We start from the raw sequence: 22,238 nt of genomic DNA, 5'->3' as shown, positions 1-22,238 counted from the left end.
ATACTGTCATGAAAAACAAAACAAAAATTACTTTATTTTTTTTTTGGTCAGTTTTTACAGACATCCCGTGAAGAAAAATCACGTACGCAATAAAGATGTTGATGCGATATTGTGTCCAGCATCTGGGTGTGTGTGTGTGTGTGTGTGTGTGTGTGTGTGTGTGTGTGTGTGTGTGTGTGTGTGAGAGAGAGATTGTGTGTGTGTGTGTGTGTGTGTGTGTGTGTTGGTGTGTGTGTTTGTGTAGAGAGAGAGAGAGAGAGAGAGAGAGAGAGACTGTGTTTGTGAGGAAGAGAGAATATGTGTTGTGTGTGTGTGTGTGTGTGTGTGTGTGTGTGTGTGTGTGTTAAAGAGAAAGCGTGTGTATGTTTGTATTTTTGTTTTTCTTTTTGCAGTCTTCAGATTCAAGACATCATTCTTTCGCATTTTTTCCTTCCGTCATTGTGTGATTCTGTGTAACGTGACCTGAATTACTTGAGGTGACTGACATGAGTGGCGAGGCGTCATGTTCGATGGTGTGGTGGGCTGAGGATGGGGGTAGAGAGATGAATGATGGAGATAGATAGATAGATAGATAGAGAGAGAGAGAGAGAGAGAGAGAGAGAGGTGAGTGTGGAGTGAGGGATTGACGTGAAGAGGTGAAGTAAAGTGAGTGGCATGATCAGTGAGATGACCAGGTAAGTGACATGAGAAGATAAGATGATGGATGTAAAGTGTGTGAGGTGAAGTGATGGACATGAGGTGAAGGGAGGTGAGATGAAGAGTGAAATGAGGTAATGTGGGGTACGGAGACTAACGTGAAGTGAGTTAAAAGAGATGAATGCCGAGAACTGAGATGTAGGGGAAGTTTGAGATGCGTGATGTGAGATGAACTGAAATGACTGTGAGTTGAAGTGAGTGCAATGATGAGACGTGTGAGGTGAGCAATGTGACGTGATGCGTGACATGTCTTTCCTCACCTCACTCACTCACTCACGTCTGTCTCGTCCCGGTGACTCACTCTGAAACCCCGCAGTACACACACACACACACACACACACACACACACACACACACACACACACACACACACACACACACACACACACACACGGACGGACGGACGAAATATATGCAGAAAGAGAGAGAGAGAGAGAACATTTAAACATAGGGAGCATCTTTAATCCCTTTAAACCGGAAGAGGGGAGGAGGAGGAAAGGAAGAGGAGGAGGAGGAGGAAAGAAAGAAAGAAGACTCTAAGCACGCACTACACTCATATACCTTGCGACGTGCTTTTGTCTGAGTGTGCATGTTTTTTTCCCAGTAATGTAGCGATGCATGAGAGAGTGCATGATGCCTGACTCAGAGGAAAGTTGGTGGCGGAACAGAGAGAGAGAGAGAGAGAGAGAGCGAGAGAACATTAGGAGGGTAGATATAAGAGGAACTGTACTTTGTGTGCGAGATAGTGAGTGATAAACAGTGCCGGGGACAGATAAATAGGCTGATAGATGCATATTTGGACTATTGATAGATGAATAATGCTGAACATACAGATAGATAGATTGATAGATGCGTATTTGGACAGTGAGATAGATAAATGGAGCTAGATAGACACTTCCCTGCGATCCGCTGAATGAAATAACTCTACGGTACTCACTCGCCATGTTTCAACTTTACTATTGTGCCTTCCTGTTGATACGAATTTCTTCCTGTTTGTGTGTCTGTCTCTGTATGTTTTTTTTTTTTTCCTTGTATGTTTGTATTGTGTATGTATGTATATATGTATGTACTGGTTGTGTGTGCTGGTCTGTTGTGTGTGTCTGCCCCTGTCTGGCTTTTTGTCTCTTTCCAAGCGTAGTTTCATCCCCTCTACCTCTGTGCCTACACCTGTCAGTCTGTCTTCCTGTCAATAACCATCTATCATCCGCCACACCCACACGTCATGGGAGAATGGTGAATACGAATTATTATTATTATTATTATTATTACAAAAACGTTATCATTTTTTTTTCAGGAGGATGCAGAATATGTTATATATTTTGCCTGTCTTTTTTTTGTCTTTTTTTTTTTACTTGTGGGAAAGGTATGATCCTGAGGTGTGTCTTCCTGATTAGATTAACTCCAGGTGTGGTTAGTACGAGAGATGTCATTTAAATTTGGGCTTCGTTATTTTGTAGGCTGACGACTTAGAATTACCATATCTCCATCTTGAATACTGAGTTGTAACGGAGAGAGAGAGAGAGAGAGAGAGAGAACCATAGCTCTTCTCGGCGACTGGCATCATATTCTTGTGTCACTCTAACAAGAATATGATGCTAGTCGCCAAGAAATGCTGTGGCTCTCTCTCTCTCTCTCTCTCTCTCTCTCTCTCTCTCTCTCTCACCCTTGATTTCGCCCATATCCCTCTTTCTGTCTAATCGCTGTATTACTCTTCGGCAACCTGTTTGGAATGTACCTATTAACTTTTCCATGGCGATTTAGTCTCTTATATGTTCTTGTTCATATTTGTTGTTCTTGTTAAATGTTCTTCGTGCTACAAATGGACATTATAATATGGACCCCTTGGTAGTGAAGGAGTTAGTGTGTTCCCATATATACCTGGGAGATGTACCTGTCTAGAGATAATGATGATTCCGTGTGCCTACCTGATTAAGCCCTGTCTCCATCTCTAAGCCCTGTCTCACTGTCATTAAGCCCCGCCACTAGGATTAAGACTTCTCGCTAGAATTTAGCCCGGTCTCACTATGACTAATCCCTGTCTCACTGTTATTAAGCTCTATCCCACTGTCATTAAGCCCTACCTCATCATTATTAAACCCTGTCTCTCTAGGATTAAGCCCAGTCTCACTAGGATTAAGCTGTCTCTCACTGTCATTAGGCCCTGTCTCACTGTCATCAAGCCCCGTCTCACTGTAGGGGGTGTTTACTATGTCTCTCGGCCTTCCTGGAAATTGCCTAGAGTCTGAACACATTAACTCTAATATTTGATGGCAACTCCACATGTCTATTTAACGCTCCTTGTCTCTGTTTAACGTTCCGTGTCTCTGTTTAACGCTTCTTATTTCTGTTTAACGCTCCGTATTTCTGTTTAACGCTTCTTGTCTCTGTTTAACGCTCCTTATCTCTGTTTAACGCTTCTAATTTCTGGTTAACGCTCCTTATTTCTGTTTAACGCTCCTTATTTCTGTTTAACGCTCCTTATTTCTGTTTAACGCTCCTTATCTAACACTCCCCATCTCTGTTTAACGCAACGATTTTATTTAACCGAGCCACAGGCGCCCGGGAGTGTTAATATTGCCACTGTTAGCCCTCTCATGGTCGGAACAAGTCTGGTAGTCCATTCCAGCGGACCCCAGACGATTTTATTCAGCTGATAGCCTTTGGGGCCTGGTTTTTACTGAATGCCTCTGTATTTAGGGTCATCGTGTCTCTGTGTCTGTCTTGGAAAATCCCTCGTCATATTTACCACCTTAAACCACTTCAGTTCGAGGACGCGCTTCATCCTTCTTAGCTAATGGCGAATGTTTTTATATAGATCAGGAGATAGATTTGTTAGAGGAGGAGTTTGGAATCAACAACGTTGCCACGAGATGTCATCGTTTGGCTGATTAAGGTCAAGTAGATTTAAGAAAACAAATAATTATAAAGAATCACACTGGCTGCAATACTGAGGTAGAACAAAATCTGTGCCAGGGATGCATGTTTCAGTGATAAATATTCCGTCGCAACACAGCAGTAACAATACTAATAATAACACGCTACACTTACCATGATGCCGGTGTGTAGGGATGTGACGTTGGAGTGACACGAAAAACTAGCTGTTACGTCTCTTCCTTGAACCTCTAGTAGTCTTAGAAGTTTAGTATTTTCTTTCACTCGACTTTACAGGTCAAACGCGAGAAAGGTAACTACGGAGATTTAAAGAGCCAGGTTGTAGCAGCTGAGAGCGCAGTTCGACGTGTACGCCACCGGTGCTCCACCCAGAGTGATCAGCTGACGTGCCTCCCCCCAGTCTTATATATCCTCCGGCGCCTCCTTGCCGCGGGGTCACGTGACACCGCCGCTCCACATCATCACAAATTCACGCCACTACTGCAACATCGGGTAAGTCACAGGAGGAACCATTTATAAACATTCTTTAGTTTAAGGGTCTTACATTAAGTGGCACAGGAGAGTTTGTAGCACCTCATTCTTCCACATTCGTACTTTGCCAGCGTGGGGAAAAGTTAAATCTGGCTGTCACTCTCCCACCGAGGAGAAGGTTTGGTCCTGCAATTGACCTCAAATAGACCCATGGTTATAGTTATTTTCTTAGCGATTCTGCTTTACACTACGTCTCAGTATTCTTTGTATGTAATTGATGCAGTGTTGGTATTACAAGTAGGTAAGTAAGAATTTCTAGGTGTAATAGGCATAATTAATCGCCAAGGCAAAGATGCAACGAAGGTTACGGTGCCACCTAGAATACGCCCTTAAGCTGCCTCTAGGAATGACAAAACCAGAGAGAATATTAAGGTATTTGGTACCATATTCATAAACTGTCCTTAGTTTAAGTTGTGTGTAAGATTCCTTGTGTGTAGCTTAAGTTATATGTAAGATTCCTTGTGTGTAGCTTAAGTTGTGTGTAATTGTCCTTGTGTGTAGCTTAAGTTGTGTGTAAGATTTCTTGTGTAGCTTAGGTTGTGTGAAAGATTCTTTGTGTGTAGCTTAAGTTATATGTAAGATTCCTTGTGTGTTGCTTAAGTTGTGTGTAAGATTCCTTGTGTAGCGTAAGTTGTGTGTAAAATTCCTTATGTGTAGCTTAAGTTGTGTGTAAGATTCCTTGTGTGTAGCTTAAGTTGTGTGTATGATTCCTTGTGTAGCGTAAGTTGTGTGTAAGATTTCTTGTGTGTAGCTTGTGTGTAAGATTCCTTGTGGGTAGCTTAAGTTGTGTGTAAGATTCCTTATGTGTAGCTTAAGTTGTGTGTAAGATTGCTTGTGTTTACATAAGTCTTCATTCATAAGGCTGCCTAACACACTATAACCTGGGTTGAGGTAAAAAGCCACAGGATCCATATTCGTAGACTTTCTTCAACTCTTACACCTCTTGGGGCAGGCATTTGTTTTGCCCCGACTAACACCATATTATTTTACTCGCCAATGAGAAACTTTCCGAGATACGAGGGTTATTGTTTGTATATACCTTTTGCTTGACGCCTACATCTACCAAGCACTTCACAAATTGGTACCGTAATGCATTTGTAATTTTCAGGAGGAGCTCGGGTTAATGTGTAATTGCTTGGTCATGCTTTTAATCTTCATAATTATATACAGCAAGCAACCGCAGCAGGAGAGAGAGAGAGAGAGAGAGAGAGAGAGAGGTATGCAGGTATCAGTAACTCCTATGCAGAAAAAAATGTTAAAATTGGTTAAGCTCCTCTTTGAATACTTCTGCAGGTTCCTTAAGGTCTATTTTTACCTGCCACCAAACACTGAGTCACACTTGGTAAGCAGGATGGAGAAAATGTGTAAAAATCAGCGGCGGGGAGAGAGCCAGCCAGAGAATACCGTAAATGGAGAGGGGATTTAAATGGGGGGTATTTAAAGGTCCAGCAGCGACCACGTGTTCAGGATGGGGTAATCAGCTGTTTTTTGTTTACATCGTGATTGTAGCCTTGGAATTTGGCGTTATCGGGTCCTGGCTTCCGTTGGTTTGCCTCCACCCTCGTACTGTTCACTCTTATTGTTGTCACTCACTGTTGTCACTCTTGCTGTATTGTTGTCAGTGGTTCTTTTATACTGCTCCGACCTCACTGTTGCCATTCGCATTGATGGGGTTAATATCACTTCCGTTGTCAGCCCTTACTGTTGTCACTCCTACTGTTGTCACCCTTAACCCCTTTAGTGCGGGTGTGTTTATTCTACGGTCAGACGATTTTATTCATCTTAGGAGCAGTTTCCCTTCCTTGTAGTACCTGTGACCTCCAGTCTTTTAAACAGTGTTCAGGCATCTCGATTTTACCACTCTCTCTCTCTCTCTCTCTCTCTCTCTCTCTCTCTCTCTCTCTCTCTCTCTCTCTCTCTCTCTCTCTCTCTCTCTCTCTCTAAAAAAGTAGAATCAAACCTGCCTGGCCACCACCTGTCTGTCTAACTTCGTCTTCTTACAAGTTCTCGTAATAAAAGTGCTCAAGAAAATATCACGGAAGGACTAAATCGAATTGTGAGTCCGGAAAACACACACACACACACACACACACACACACACACACACACACACACACACACACACACACACACACACACACACACACACACACACACACTAGAGCGAGACATCACCAGGCCGAAAAACACACGAGATAAAACAGAATTAAAACAGGGAGAGAGAGAGAGAGAGAAGCCCGGTAGACAAACAGACACACTCCCAGACAGTCACGTCCCGGGGATGAGACGGGCGGACGTACGTGAAGCCTTTGGTCCATCTCGCCCTTAAAATGTGCGATCTTAAATTTCGAGGAGAGTGACTTTATTACGTGTGCACGATTTCGCGTTGAGAGGACGTTTTAATTTTTACGACGGGAGATGAGGTGGCGTTGTACGTAGCATCTCTTCCTCAGCGACTTATTTTGCATTGCTAACTCTACCACTTCCTTGTATGCATAGGAGGCTTCGTATCACCTCTTCCTTTGCGATGTATTTGCCACATTACGCCTACTTTTTCCTTTATTACACTTGCATGTCACCTTTTATGCATAGGCTTCGTATCACCTCTGCCTTAGCGATTTATTTTGCATATTATACCTTATCACCTTCTTGTATGTTATTTTTCTAGCTTTAATGTCAGCATTTTTTGCACATTAGCAACATAATGTACAAGAGGAAACTAAGGTATTTTTTGTGGAATGTGTTTTAGCTGGTACAGGAGACTTGGCAACACACTTTTCTTGGCGATTTATTTTGCATATTGCACCTTACGATTCTGTTTTATGTTGTTTATGTAGTTTTAATATCGACATAGTTTGCATCAGTAACGTAAAAGAGGATATTGTGTCCTCATCCTCATCCTCATCCTCATCCTCATCATCATCATCACCATCATCATCATCATCATCATCATCATCATCATTTTCCCACCTTCAGGTCGGGTGAGGTAGGGTACAGAAAATCAAGAAAAGGAAAGAATGCGATAGTGGGGGAATTATATCCATTTTAATCTAACTTGGCCTAAACATTTGCCATCTCTCTATCTACATATCCGGATGGGACAATAGATTAATCCTAGAATATGATGCTAGTCACAAAGAAGTACCATGGCAAGGATGTGGAGCCTTGGTATTGACTTATTCTAATATCAAGCTACGTAATGTAACCTACAAGAGGATGAAAATCTCCCTATGACCTCCAGTGTTTTAAACGCATTGTGTCCAGGCATCACGAAATGAATGGATCTTGAATGTCCCTCTACTGTCATTTTATTTTTTCTTGGAGGGAACAGTTTGCGGGTTTCTAGCCTTTGGTTCCTTCTTCCTTGCATAAAAAAAAGAGGGTATATTCAGCAGCATGTCCAGTTAAATGGCCGACACACACACACACACACACACACACACACACACACACACACACACACACACACACACACTTTCATTCACCATTTAAGCCCCCTGAATCTTGGCCCCACACATAGCTTCATATTTATTCCCATTCCGACAGAATGATGTACAGAATAAATCGGCAAGGAAGAGGTATTAGGAAATCTCCAGAGTCACTTTGAATGTCACCCTCAGGCTGGATTAGCGGTTTTAATTTAATTGAGGGGAATTTTACGCTACATTTTATGGTTGGAATTTTGTAATATTATTTTGACCTGCACCCGCGCAAGAATGTTGGAAAATTAAAACTCTTGGCTAATATCATACACTTTACTGTCTTCTAATTATTGGTCCCGATTCAGACGTCATTTCTTGCCACAGGAAGTATAAAAAAAGGTACGCGTTTCGTGGATGACTCGTTTTATTGGGAAGGTTGTACCGAGCGACTGACAGATTAATTTTTTTCTTCTTCTGAACTCTGGTCATGTCATTTTTCCTCACAATCTATCCTTGTGCTGCGTTTCGTTATTAGCGACTATATAATTATTTTCTTCGTAACCAGCTGTGTGTGTGTGTGTGTGTGTGTGTGTGTGTGTGTGTGTGTAAGTCGATTTTTTTTCCCTTTAACTGGCCAAGTGTCATTTTTCGTCACAGCCTCCCCGTGTGTCGCGTTTCGTTATTGATCAGCGTTATTATTGCCAAAATAGTTCGTTCATAACCGGTTTTAGTTTTGCCTTGTATAAACACGGCGCTTGTGGAAATTTTCCCTGTTCAGTTGTATCAAACAGCACATCAAAATAAAGTAAATAATCTCGGGCGCCAACCAACCGCGACGTCAGGGGAAATTCTCGACCTCAGGTGTATTTGGATGAGTAACAGTTTTAATCTTAGCGTTGTTATTACCACGAGAATATTTCGCTTGTCGTGGATTTTTGAAACTGCATTCGTGTATTGTATTGTCAAAGTGTTTATTTGTGGCTAATTTGACCCCCGAGCATAACCTCCTGGGAGCGAGATCAGCGGTTGTGCGGCGGCGTTCAAGGAGCCTGACTCACAGCTGCCAACCGCGCTCTCCGGAAACCCACATGAGCTGTCACCATTCTTTCGACACCCCGGTTATTTGTCACAGCTGCCGTGTCCCCTATGCCTCCAGTGTAATCACGGCAGTACTGGTTTAGCTTTTTAAATAGAGCTGAATGATATGGTTTGATCTGGACGTTTATTGGATTCACGATGAGCAGAAAGCGTGGGATTGATGAGAGGTGGGAATTTTGTGTGAGCGGCGCCGGGTGGTGTTGTGTTGGCAGCCCTGTGCTCATGCCTGCACATTAGCCTTCTCAACTCTGCTGATTTTATAGGCCGTATTTATCTGCTACTTTCGTCATTTATTGGCGATGATTCACAAGTGCGTTACCCTCCTCGCTATGATCATCATTCGGTGTGAGGACCCATTCTAGGTGGGAGAGAGCGTGACACATTCTTTTCGATTTATTTTGCGTATTACGTCTTTCTCTAGTATCGACATGGTTTGCCTCAGTAACGTAGGAGAGGATAAGAAAGATGGCCCAGGCAGGATAAAGCGCTATGGAAAAGGCACTGCGGTATCTCCGACGCTATTAGTGACAGACTGTAGGAAGTTGATTTGGGGGTCGGCGGAAGTGTGTAAACAAACGTCTTTCCTGTTGTGTGCAGCGAGAAGGGACGGAACCACGACCCACTGTGCCGGTGCAGTGTCCAGCAACTCTCTCTCTCTCTCTCTCTCTCTCTCTCTCTCTCTCTCATGCACAGTTATTTTATGCAGATTTTATGAGTCTTGAGTATGCATCTTAATTGCATCTTCGTATTGATTGCCGTTTATGTGCGTCCTTCAGAGATAGATAGATAGGTAGATAGGAAAGCCTGACAGACAGGTAGATAGATTGATTGATTGATTAACCACAGCTACCTTTTAAATCTACCATCATTGCTGTTATTTTCTACACACGCGCAGTTGTTATGTGCAAATTTGTCGCATGCATATATCGTCTAATTTTAAACCATCCACCAGCGTCCTTCACGTATACTTCGAGTTGTCATTCCCTACATTACACACCCCATACACATTCCTCTGTGTATTTATAACATTCTGAATCACACCTCATTCACGCTTATAGTCGTATTAATAACATTCCATAACACACACCCCATACATGCACAAGTCAACATTACATCTGCACACTTCTATAGGTTACTTTATGACTTTCTATATCTCACATTATGCACAGTCTCACAAACAGATGTATAACAGTGTTTGGTCGTCATCTTCCCGTTTTGACAATCTAGCCTACTACCTGCGTCCTTCAGGTATGTAGTCATCGCTAATCATTCCCCTTCGTTGAGGTTTGAATGCCATTTTTTTTACCATTTTGTCATCCGAGTGTGTGTGTGTGTGTGTGTGTGTGTGTGTGTGTGTGTGTGTGTGTGAGAGAGAGAGAGAGAGAGGGAGAGAGAGAGAGATGGTAGTTCTCACCTTCATGTTGTCTATTTGTTTCTGATTCATCTCGCTCTATCATAAGGTTTGACTGTGTGTGTGTGTGTGTGTGTGTGTATGTGTGTGTGTGTGTGTGTGTGTGTGTGTGTCTTGGGCTATATGTGTACTTTTACGTGGAATCACAGCTGTAATGTCGTGTCTCTTGGGAAAGCTCTGGCCCACCGCCATACATACACTAAGAAACACCCTCCTCTATACAGCCACATCTCAGAAAGGAAAAGTCTGTTTTTTCATAATGCCTTTTGACTCGAGGCCCCGTATTCTTGTCGGTTAATGAAACTCCCTAACACCTTTTCGTAAGCGATTTATTTTGTTTATCACCTCTTACTGTCCTCTTCTGTTACGTAAATCCTTCCAATATCGCCATACTCTTCATAAGTAACGTACAGAAGGATATCAACCAGCCATATCCAAAAATAAATCGCTGAGGAAGAGGTTCTACGGGCCCTATATTAACTCTAAACCTTTTGATTATAAAGGGATACTTCCGTGAAAATAGTCATTTGGAGTTACTGAGAATATAATGTCCAAGTGAGTCTATCGCAGAGAAAGGCTCAACTCTAGTCCATTATTGATTGATTCTGTTCCTTCGATCCAACTTCCTTTAGACGATTTTACTCAGCTTAGGTGGAGAAATTTCGGGTGGGGCTGGGGAGTAGGGAGAAACTAAATCAGCCCGTTCATCACTAGAATCGAAGTCGCCAAATAAAATCGTATGATGGTTGTGTACTTTAAAAATACGCCATGACAATGAAGGGGTTAATTAGAAGCTGCACCTTTACCTATGCTTCACCGTGTCACCTTGAAGTGTGTGTTACCGGGGAAGGTCACAGACAGCTCCAGGTGCAACACTTGTCTCCGATCACCAGGCCTCGTGGAAAAATCGCCTGGAAATAGTAAGACTAAGGTTAAAAATACACCATTGGACTGAAGGGGTTAAGGAAGTAGGGCCAAATCAACGTTGGTAGACAAGGAGGCGAGAGGAGTCATTCATGCCTTGTTATTATGACTTGGTTATATTGAGTCGTATTATATTTGACATTGGAGGGTTCAGATGCTTCCTCCTTGCTGATTTATTATGCATTGTTTTACTTTAATTTTGTCATGTACGTTAGCGTGGAGTCTGTTGGAAGGACAGGCCAAGAGTGAGAGCAATGGAAATGAATTATGTGAAGGGAACAAGTGCGATTACCTGGAGAGAGAGACAGACAGACAAATGAGGAAGGGAAGGAGCGTTGTGGTGTTGTGTCATTGTGATAGAAAGCATTAGAACTACCTTGACGTAATTTGGTCATGTGGGGAGAATGGAGAATGAGAGATTGACTAGGAGAGTGTATATGAGCCAGATGGAGAGGAAGGGAACGAGAGAAATCGAAGATGAGAATGAGGATTGGGATGGAGATGTATATGAATGAGAGGGGTGTGAGCTGGGGAAAGGGCAACCTGATGGCGGAGGAGAGAATGACATGGAGGCGACTCGTTTGTGGCCACCCCTACTTAAGGATGAAGGCATGTAGCTATGGAGAAAAATTGTGTGTGTGTGTATATATATATATATATATATATATATAAAATTATGGCAAAGGTGCCAGGCCGTAGTTAGAACTCCCCAGTCTGAGTGACGACCTTGCTTAGGCTCCATTCCCTAGATGTGACGGAAGGTTTTTGATCATGTAAAAAAAAAAGTGATTAGCCTAGCTTCGAGTCCCTACGCACCGACAGGGTTAAAATGGGATTGTCTGTTATATCCATATCTACTTCTTTTTATTTCCACCAACGAACGTGGAAAAATTTCATTATTCACTTATGTCTGCGTGTTGTCTGTTTGTGCACAAGATATGTAAGTCTGTTATCGGAGTTCAATGAAATGTGGTGGACAGGTGGGCAGTGAAGGAAGAGTATATAAATTTTATTTTGTGGTGTGTCTGGATGCAGGAATTAACTAGACCCCCCACACCTCTCAAGAGGGGAATCACACCAGCCGCGAGCTGATACATATTTAGCACGGCTCGGAATATGACCTTGACCGTGACCTACTTTCACCAGTTTCGAATTCGTCCGAGATTTTCATCCCAACTACACATCTTTAATAATTTGTGATTATATCTTGAGCGGTTGCGAAGTTATCGTGCTAACAGATACACACACAGACAGACAGACATCGCGGATGGTAATCAGAAACATTAATGACATGCTTTTTCAGACTGTGTAACTGAGATCGTAAAAGTATTCGTCTGGTAGGAAACAGGATTTACAGCAGTATATAATAAATGTTATTGCGTTGGCGGAGGTATGTGCTCTCTTAGTGCTATTTACGTTACGGGAGGTTAGTACTCTCTCTCTCTCTCTCTCTCTCTCTCCAGAGCTGCCAAACTTTTGTTTCGGCTAACTGTTAGGTATTGAAAAACAAAGATGAAGATTCATTGTTTTTGTATATGCATTGTTCGAAATTGGATGACGAAGCAGTTTTATAATCTCTCTCTCTCTCTCTCTCTCTCTCTCTCTCAACTCGAAAAACTATGGTTTAAGTTATTGAACTATTTGAAATGAGGTGAAAAGAAATGGGAGGAGCAGGACAGGGTAGGGTAGGGTAGGATAGGGTATGGGAGGGCAGGGCAGGGCAGGGCAGAGCAAAGTAGGGCAGTATAGGGAAGGGTAGAACAGGGCAGGGCAATGTAGAGAAGGGTAAAGCAGTGCAGGGCAGGGTAGGGCAAGGGTGGGCAGTGTAGGGAAGGGTAGAACAGGGCAGGGCAGGGCAAAGTATGGTATTGTTGGGAAGGGTATAACAGGGCAGAGCAGGGCAGGGCAGGGCAAAGTAGGGCAGTGTAGGGAAGAAGGGTAGAATAGGGCACGCCAGGGCAGGGCAGGGCAGGGCAAAGTAGGGCTGTGTAGGTACGGATGGAACAAAGCAGGGCGAGGCAAAATAGGACAGTATAGGGAAGGGTAGGACAGGGCAAAGTAGGGCAGTATAGGGAAAGGTAGAACTGGGCAGGGATAGGTGAAACAGAAAAAGGTTGGATGAGCTTTGTCAGGGTGCATGGTGGGTAAGGAGGGATGGAATACGATGGAGGAGGGAATAGATGGGTGAAGTAGGGTGAGATAAAGGCAGGATATAATGGAAACAAGGCAGGGAAGTGTAGAGTTGGTTGGCAGTGGGAAGGAATGGGTGAAGGATGGTAGGGTGGGACAGATTGGAGGTTGCATTGAGTAGAAAAGGGTAGATAGGATGTGTTGGAGATGTGACAGGAAAGGGAAAAGAAGGGAAGGGTAGGATAGAGTGGAGGTGGGAGTGGTAGGTAGGGTGAGTTGGATTTGGCCAGTAAAAGATGAAGAAGGATAGGGCAGGACACCATGAGTGGGATAGGGAAGGTGTGTTGGAACTGAGAAGACAAGAGTTAGGGAAGAGCAAGGTAAGGCAAGGTGATGTGGGTTGGGGAGTGACAGGTTATGGGCAGGGTAGGATAACACAACATTTGAGGTGTGGCAGAGAAGGGTAGTTTGAGACAAGATAAGGTAGAGCAGGGTGATGTGAAGGAGGGGATGGGAATAGGTAGAGCAAAATGTGTTCGGTGGGGCAAGGAGATATAGGAAAGGATGGGGTTAAGTGTGAAAGGGTGCAGAAAAGTGAGGGGAAACAAGGTATAGTCAGCAACTTAAGTCCACTCACTTCTGCCTCTTTCTTACATTGCTGGATTCATAGATGCTTGAATGAGATGTAATGGGCAAAGGTATACAGTATATTATCACCCATGGATGAATGATAATATGCATCTCAGTCCATTACATCACATATATGCATCTATGAATCCAGCGATAAAACAGGTAGGAAAGGCAAACAGACTTTTGTGTTTGACTATACAAAAGAGTGGAAGAGGGGTGAGAAGGATAGGGTGGGGAGGGGCAGGGTAGGGAAAGTTGTGGTGGGAAAGGATGGGATGAAACACAGCCAAGCAGAGTTGGGATGAAGTTGTTGGTGGTGGGGATGGAAAAAGAGAGATCAGAATAGAGGTTAGGTATGGCAAAGCCAGATAGTTCAGTAGACTTAAGGGGACACCTTAAGAGGAAGAATGACATCATTGGCACGGACTGACTGCCTGGTAAATATAATAGCCCCTTCATGATAATGTCTTTTGTTGTATTCTTGATATCGTCAGTTGATGGTACTGTATTTAGTTTAGTAAGAAAATTCAAATGAGAGGGTTTAGATACAGCATAATCTTCTCTAAATCATTCAGTATTAGGGTTCTTTTACAAGTAAAGGAAAATCATCTGAAGGTAGCAAGAATAGAATGAAATACTGTAAGATGACGTCAGACTAAGGTCTGTCTATTTATCTGTTGCCAGACGCCTTAAGCCCGTAAGGGGTGGTCAGAAACAAATCGCCTCCACTTAGCCCTTTCCTTTACCATTTCACTGTCCTTCCCCCAGCTCACATCCCCCTATCTCATACACCTCCACTCCATCCCTCCATCTCATCCTTAGCCTCCCCTTCCCTCTCCCCCCTTCATCTAACTCACATACATTCTCCTTGAGCACTGTGTTTATTTATACAGCATTCAGTTGGATGAACATCTGTACAGGAGATGTACTATGAATTCTTGGTAAGTAGATATTGCTGAGGAAAGTTTCTGCATTTACAAGATATTACCAGAAACTTGAGGCCTGCCTGTAAATGCAAAACTGGGGTGCACTACACAGGCAGTTCTCATCATAAATAAGGGATGTGTTCTGAGGTAATTACTTTATTTTTTCACACATAGACGGCAGTGGAATCTGATATGCCATTAATGCATAGTTAGCAAAGAAGTCTGATCAGTAATTTTCTGTAATTAAAGTGACTTAACCCCTTCAGTCTGATGTATGTTTAAATGTTATTCCTACTACCTCCAGACAGTTTTTATTCTGCTAAAGAAATTTTTTAACTGGAGGGGTTGAATACAGCCTTTGTTAATCTCTTCAGTACAGTGGTGCATCCCAGTCAGAGTAAAAGCATATAGTAGCCGCAAGAACAGAGTACAAAAAAGATGTCAGCATAATGAAGGGATCATCATAAAAAAAAGAAGTCAAGGATAGTAACTTATTATGAGGAATTAATGTACTGTGGATGCTGTATATGGATGCCTTCATGTGGTGGCACTGATATACCTGGGCAGCTCTACTGTCTGGTTATACAGACATCTCTCAACTTCCTTCCCAAAAGGAAGATGGTGGACTGCAGGATGAGGGCAACTTCATCCTGCAGTCCACTGAGTTTACATTCCAGATTAACCTGGAGCAATAATAATAATAATAATAATAATAATAATAATATTGCTTATGTGCTGTACTCTTCTACTAATGTATGCCACACCTTTATCACATTCATTCTCATTCTTTCATTGATCATTTCACTCATAACAAAATGATGATAGGGATAAAAATGACTATATGTTACATGGGTGCACACCAGATTTGCATATTTACAGTTGTAAGGGAGACCGCATATTGGTTTCTGTAGTATGTATATGAGGAATGTATGTATGTATATTTGTATGTATGTTAAAACATTTCCCATATTGTATCCCCTTGCCACTTCCCCAGCATTACTAATGTCTACCATGTATAAATAATTTTTGTTTTGAAATATAATCTTTGGTATTTTTATAAGAAGTAAAGGTAACATGTCAGTGTCTGCATCATTTCAGCAGAGATGGATAGACCTGTCACCCTCACACCCACACAGGCAGACACAGAGCCTTATTCTGAATGTCATACGAGGCTTTGCTGCACCCCTTGATTTGCAGTTTTACATATCATACCTATATATCCTTGTGTAAGTTACCGTATTGAATAATTTTAATATCTGCATAGTTTGCATGAACGATTTATAGTGGATACTGATATATAATATGCAGAATAAATCACAAAGGAAGAGGTGTAACAGAATCTCCCAAAGTCACTTAGAATACAATCCAGAGCCACACCCACAATACAGGACATTGGACAAGGGAGTGCTTTATATAACATACTGGTATAAATATATATATATATATATATATATATATATATACAGTATATATATATATAATCATCTAATCCTCTGTTGCCTCATAAGGAGTGTAGGAGCACAGGGCTAGGCAAGTTGGTCCTGACATTTAAGATGAGAATGGCCAGCCTCACACATCCCTTGAGTGGCATTACGTGAGCATTAAACCCTAACCACCCCTTGGATATAAACCTACACAGGCTCAATCCAGTTGGAGCACCTTAATTACTCACTAAACCACCAGACATCATAGTTTGGTTATATGGGTACCACTCAGCATGGTAAATGGTGTCCTCGTGTACAGGAAACCATTTGGCTTGTCACTCAGTGTAAAGTCACTCGTAGACAGAAGAGGAAAGAAAGAAGGAAAAAAAGACAGATGAGGAAGGAAGGAAAGACGGAAGGAAGAGAGGAAAGGGCAGTCACCCAAGAGCAGCACTACATCGAGTGAGTGGATGGTAAGCACCCCCACCTACCAATATATATATATATATATATATATATATATATATACACACACACAGTATATAGCTAAATGCCATAATCTCATAAGGGGTGGCAGTTTGTCTTTGAGTTATGTGTTTTATGGGGCACTAATCCTCCACCAACCCACTTGCTGACATGTTGGGAACACGTATGGGTTTGGTTATATTGTTACCACCCAGCGTTGTAAATGGTTTCCTGGCTTACAGGAAACCATTAGGCTTGTCACTATTTGTAAAGCCACCTGAAAAAGAAAGAAGAGTAATAAAAAGGGACAGGAAAGATGGGAGAATTAAGAAGAGATGAGTGCAGGCACAGAAAAAGAATGATAAATGTGTAGGAAGAATTAGTCAGCACAACATTGAGTGGATGATAGTCACCACCACCTACATACATATATATAGCATATTAAATAAATTAATATCTAATATATTGATGTTACATGTTTGCAGGTGATATGACTGTGTGATGCTAAATGTGCACAGGTGAGGAGAGTCCCATCATTTCAATAGGAGTGTGTGAAAGTTGACTGCTGGTGACACTCTCAGGACTGACCACACATAATGCCCTGAGTTCCAGCTCATAGTAAGTGCTCTGCTTTATTGAAGAGACTGTTTTGTTTTTTTCATGTTGTATTTGATGTTTTTGTGAATTGTTCCCTTAGTGGACTCACAAGCATTACACCTGTTCTTGTTTGCCATGATCTGTCACAGCTGATTATCCTTGTGAGTGTGAGAGGCAGTTCTTCAGCTGAAATTATGTGATGTTTACCAGAAAAAGACATCAAATCCTCAAGGGATGCAAGCCTGTGTCAAACATACCAAACCCTTCATTCATAAAATAGAGTACTGTGGTTTCTTGGATGTAAGATGTAGTAGGAGCATCATTGCTCCTCTGGCAATGGAGGGGAAGCGTAGAATAAGGATTTATTCTCCTTCATTTGATTTCTGTGGTGTTGAGACATCAGAATAGCTATAGGTGGGAGATGTCAAGATATGCAAGTTAATGACAAAACTACAGGATATTTCTAACCATATTTTCCAGCAAGTTGCTTCCTCTGAATAAGTTATTCGGTAAAACCAGCCAGGAAGAACATGTTCATAACTTATGTTTCTTTAAACTGTCCACCATATTCTGTAAGAGTTCAAAAGAGCCTTGCTGTATACCTCCCCACTTCATTTGAAAAAATTGGAATGATGATGATGATGATGATGATGATGATCATGATCATGGTAATAACAGTGATGATGACAATACCATAATGATGACAGTGTTATTGATAATTGAGGTGTGTTGATGTTCTTATTCATTTTTTATTAGTTCATTGGTTATAATATTTTCCCCTTGGCTGATGGCAGATAGAAGATCCCTCATGTCCCTCTCCAGAGCAAAGAGTTTAAGTTGCTGGGTCCAGTGTAAAGCTGTGGCCAGGTCTTTAATCTCTGACCCTGGTGTGGGGTCTGGAAGGTTGGTTTCTGTGTGATTGCTGTTGTTCTTTGGCTCCTCATGCAGGTCTGGTTTTTTTTCAACCCCTATGAGATCCTGTGACCACGTATCAGATAGCACTTCAGATACGGGTGCAATAAGTTCCAGAGAGGCAAATTCCTGGGCATTCAAAGACTCCAAGAGGGATAAAGCAGATGTCACGCTTGATATAAGAGGCTCTAGTTCAGAGGTGGGGTCATCCATGGGTGGAGACAGACTCCCACCCACCAGCTTTTTGGGGAATCCAGCACAAACAAAGCTGTGAATGACTGTGGCTTGCTTGATGTCCCTTAATGCCTCAGCAACCCAGTGACAGGCATTTAGGAGGCTTATGGAAGAGATTATGGATGAGGGGGTGGGAGATTTCTCACTACTGATGGTAGATAATACATGGCATAAAAGATGCTTCCTGTAGTAGACTTTTATATTATGTAGGATGCCTTGGTCAAGAGGCTGAAGGTGTGAAGCTGGGAAGAACACAAGTTTGACATTAGTTAGGGAATTATCCTTTGAGTGAGGCAAATCACTGTCCAGGAATAGCAGGATTTGTCGCTGTTGGAGTCTCATCATCATATCCAGTTCACAAACCCACTCGGAAAACAAGGAGTGTGTCATACAGCCTTCTCTGGTAGACTTTAATATTATGGGGAAGTGTTCGGAGGATATATTTTTAAAGCACATTGGTTTTTCAGATTTTGCAATCACCAGAGGTGGAAGAAAGTCACCTTTCATATTACAACACACCACCAGTGTGAGCTTGTCATTAAATATATTCCCTGACTGATTTTCACCACCACTGCAAAGCATAAGAGATCTGTCAGGAAGGGCCCGGTAGTAGCAGTTGGTTTCATCCACATTGTATAGATCCTCTGGGCCATAGCTTTCATGCAGTCTTCCCAGTTTTGTGTACCAGTTTGAGACAATATCACTGTCAAGGCTAGCACTCTCGCCACACGTTTTTGACTGTCCAATATTGTGCCGCTTCTTAAACCCCTCCAGCCAGCCATTGGAAGCCTTGAAACCCACCATACCAAGGGCACTAGCATAATCCAAGGCCTGCTGCTGTATCATTGGCCCCGTGACTGTGAGATTCTGTGCCCTCATCCGGATAAACCACTCCCATGTGATCCTGTTAACCTCACTGTTGGATGATGTGTACGCAAATCGCCTTTTGGTCCCACACTCATTTCTGTCCAATGCATCCTCGTAGTCTTTCTTCCGCTTTAGGATGCTGCCAACCTGAGTTCTACCAATACCAAATTCCTCAGCGAGCTTACGCTGACTCAGATTGGTAGACTCTGCACGCTTTATCAGTTCTATTTTCTTGTTCAGTGACAGCTCAGTCCTTGGTTGCCTTGCAGTCATCTGTTGAGAATAAAAACAGCATTACCTTTTGATTGTGAAGATTTCTCTCAGCTGACAATTTTCTGGTAATAGCCTAAATCAAGTCCTTAGGCAAACCACTAGCAGAGAAAGAGATACTTGAGACAATTTTTGAAACTCATGATTGATAAAAAATCCTGTGATTTACTCATTAAAAAGGGGAAGAAGAAAAGGGGCTCTAGCTGGAATAAAGTACTAGGTGTCTGAACTGTGACAGTATTAATGGTGATAGTATTAACACCCTCAGGTTTCTGTGGCTTACTGTTAACTGAGTTAAAAAAGTGTCTGGCATTAACTGGACTAAAATACAATAGTTGTCCTGACCATGAATGGTTTAATGATTTGTCTGTTCATTTATAAAGGTTCCAACATTCTTGTCATGGATACCTGATGGTGGCTTTCCTTGATGCTGAATCCCTAGCAGCCGCTTTATTCAGTTCCTTAAACTTGATGTCATACTCTATGACCTGGTCCTAAGTCTTTCTTGGTCTGCCTGTCACAGCTTCACCCCAAGTGTTCATACCTCCCACCCTCCACACTCTGCTGTTATCCTCCATCCCCTCCACATGTCCTGCCACCTCAGGGTTAATTATGACAGTGCAGTACTGAAGCCATCTGAGGTCTATGACTCACCCTCTGCTGAATTAGAAGACTGTTTGGCATTAGTTGGAAGAAAATACTAGAATTGTCCCAGACATGAAAGAGTTAAAGCAGAATTCAGAGTAGCTGAATTATGATAAATGTTGCCATAACCCTTTACATGATCAAATTTTACTCATTATTGCAAGATAGCTGGGCAGTAGCCAGAATCAAACAAAGTGTGTCCGTTGTCTTTAAAGGAACTGATTGAGGTAAATTTTAACCCCTAATCTGCCAGGGATAAAAGAAAAAAATACTCATGTTTAAACTCCATTGTTATTGTGACAAAAACAGCAGTATTTTGTTTGTGGCTGTAGGATTAAGGCATCTGGCAAGAGACGATAAATTGTTTTGGCCCCAGGCTCATCTGAACATGAACCTGGTGGATTGCAGGCTGAACAGGGGATAGGGAGGGAGATGGGGAACATTTGTATAATCATGCAACTGGTTATATGAGTGGCACTGTATGAAGGCATCTCCCTTGGGCCAGAGATAATGGCAAAGATGAATTTGTTTTATTTCTATCTTGTCTATTGCCAGACACCTCAATCCTGTACGGGGTGGCCGCAAACAATTCGCCTCCACGTCGCCCTGTCCCCCGCCATTTCACTGCCCTGCTCCCAACTCACACACCCCTCTCTCATATACCTCTCCACTCCATCCCTCCATCTCATCCTCGGCCTCCCCCTCCCTCTCCCCCCATCCACCTCACTCACATGCACTCTCCTCGTCAGTCTCTCACCCTCCATCCTCTCCACATGGCCAAACCACCTCAGTGTGTTTCTCCTAACACTTCCTATAACATCCACATGCACACCACAACACTTCTTTATATTTTTATTTGTCAGCCTGTCTCTCCATGTGACTCTACAGGCTCCTCTTAAATAACTCATTTCCACTGCTCTCACTCTTGACTTGTGTCCTTCCAACAGCATCCAAGCTTCACTTCCATACGTTAGAGTTGGTATCACAATCCTGTCATGTAGTAACTTTTTCACTTCAGTGCTCATTTCCCTGTTTCTTATCACTACTTTCAAGGAACCAGCAACCTTTCCTCCCTCTTGGACCCTTTCAAGCACTTCACCCTCCAAACTTCCATCCTTACTCATCACACTCTCCAAGTACTTAAAGGCACTCACATTTTCCATTTCCTCACCTTCCAACCTCACTGTACATTCACTGACTTCACTTCTCTCGAAGACCATAACTTTACTCTTCCCTACATTCACCTTTAGATTCCGTTTCTTACACACTCTCCCAAACTCATCCACCAAGCCTTGCAGCTCCCCTTCGTCTTTACTCAACAACACAGTATCATCTGCAAACAACAGTACAGGGAGTTTCCAAACACTACCCTCTCTCACTAGGACCACTTCAACATCCACTGCCCTACCTTGTATCTCTTTCCACAGCTAATAATTACAGCTCACTTTAATCAAGCTATAAAACCAAACAGTGTGATAAATGGGTCAGATAACATAGCATCGTGTAAAGACTTACTGAATAATTTCAACTATTGGTGAATGAATCTGTGACTCAGGTTCAATCTAATTTCAGTTGCCAACAATACAGTACTGTCATAATCACTGTCATCAAGACCTTGTTTCTGTCTATGGATGGGGTGAGGTAGGATCCAATAACAAGAAAGTACAGAAGTGGGAGAATTTGCAGTAGTGTGCCCAGAGACAGGGCCGTACACAGGATTTTTGAAGGGGGGGGGGGACAATTTTTTTTATAACATTCATTCATTCATCATCTAATCCTGTTTTGCCCCAAGAGAAGTGTAGGAGCCTGGGGCTAGGCAAGTTGGTCCTGACATTTAAAATGAGAGTGACCAGCCTTACTCAGCTCTGAGTGGCATTACATGAGCAATGAACCCCAGCCACCCCTTGGATGTAAACCTGCACAGGCTCAATCTGATTGGAGTGCCTTAATTACCCACTAAACTAAGTAATGCAGTACAGTAAACTTAGGTACTGTAACTGACAAAAATACTGAATGGGTACAAACTCAGGCTAATTTACATAGTGAACTCTACAGAAGTAAAAGAAAAGTGGATATCTCTGGCTAGAACACCTTGGAAGTTAAGGCGGTTCAGAGATGGTGAGCTTTTTTAACTTATTTTCTGTTATTATCCTGTCTCGTAACA

General features: G+C 42.4%; 1 protein-coding gene across 1 annotated transcript in view; it reads right to left on the bottom strand.

The window, feature by feature from the left end:
- The window catches only part of LOC145410545 (tubulin alpha-2 chain), a 63,413-nt gene extending 59,467 nt beyond the window's left edge, over positions 1-3,946 (bottom strand). The window contains exon 1 of the mRNA XM_080280663.1: positions 3,745-3,946. Within this exon, the coding sequence (XP_080136789.1) occupies positions 3,745-3,747 (3 nt within the window). The 5' untranslated portion in view covers positions 3,748-3,946. The remainder of the gene's footprint in view (positions 1-3,744) is intronic.
- Positions 3,947-22,238: the final 18,292 nt, after the last annotated feature.

This window comes from Coenobita brevimanus, chromosome 86 (assembly GCF_032717465.1).
Source record: "Coenobita brevimanus isolate Jiangsu-jjx chromosome 86, ASM3271746v2, whole genome shotgun sequence".
Taxonomy (NCBI): domain Eukaryota; kingdom Metazoa; phylum Arthropoda; class Malacostraca; order Decapoda; family Coenobitidae; genus Coenobita; species Coenobita brevimanus.
Note: the sequence above shows the minus strand (reverse complement) of the source record. Positions and strands in the feature narration are given on the sequence as shown.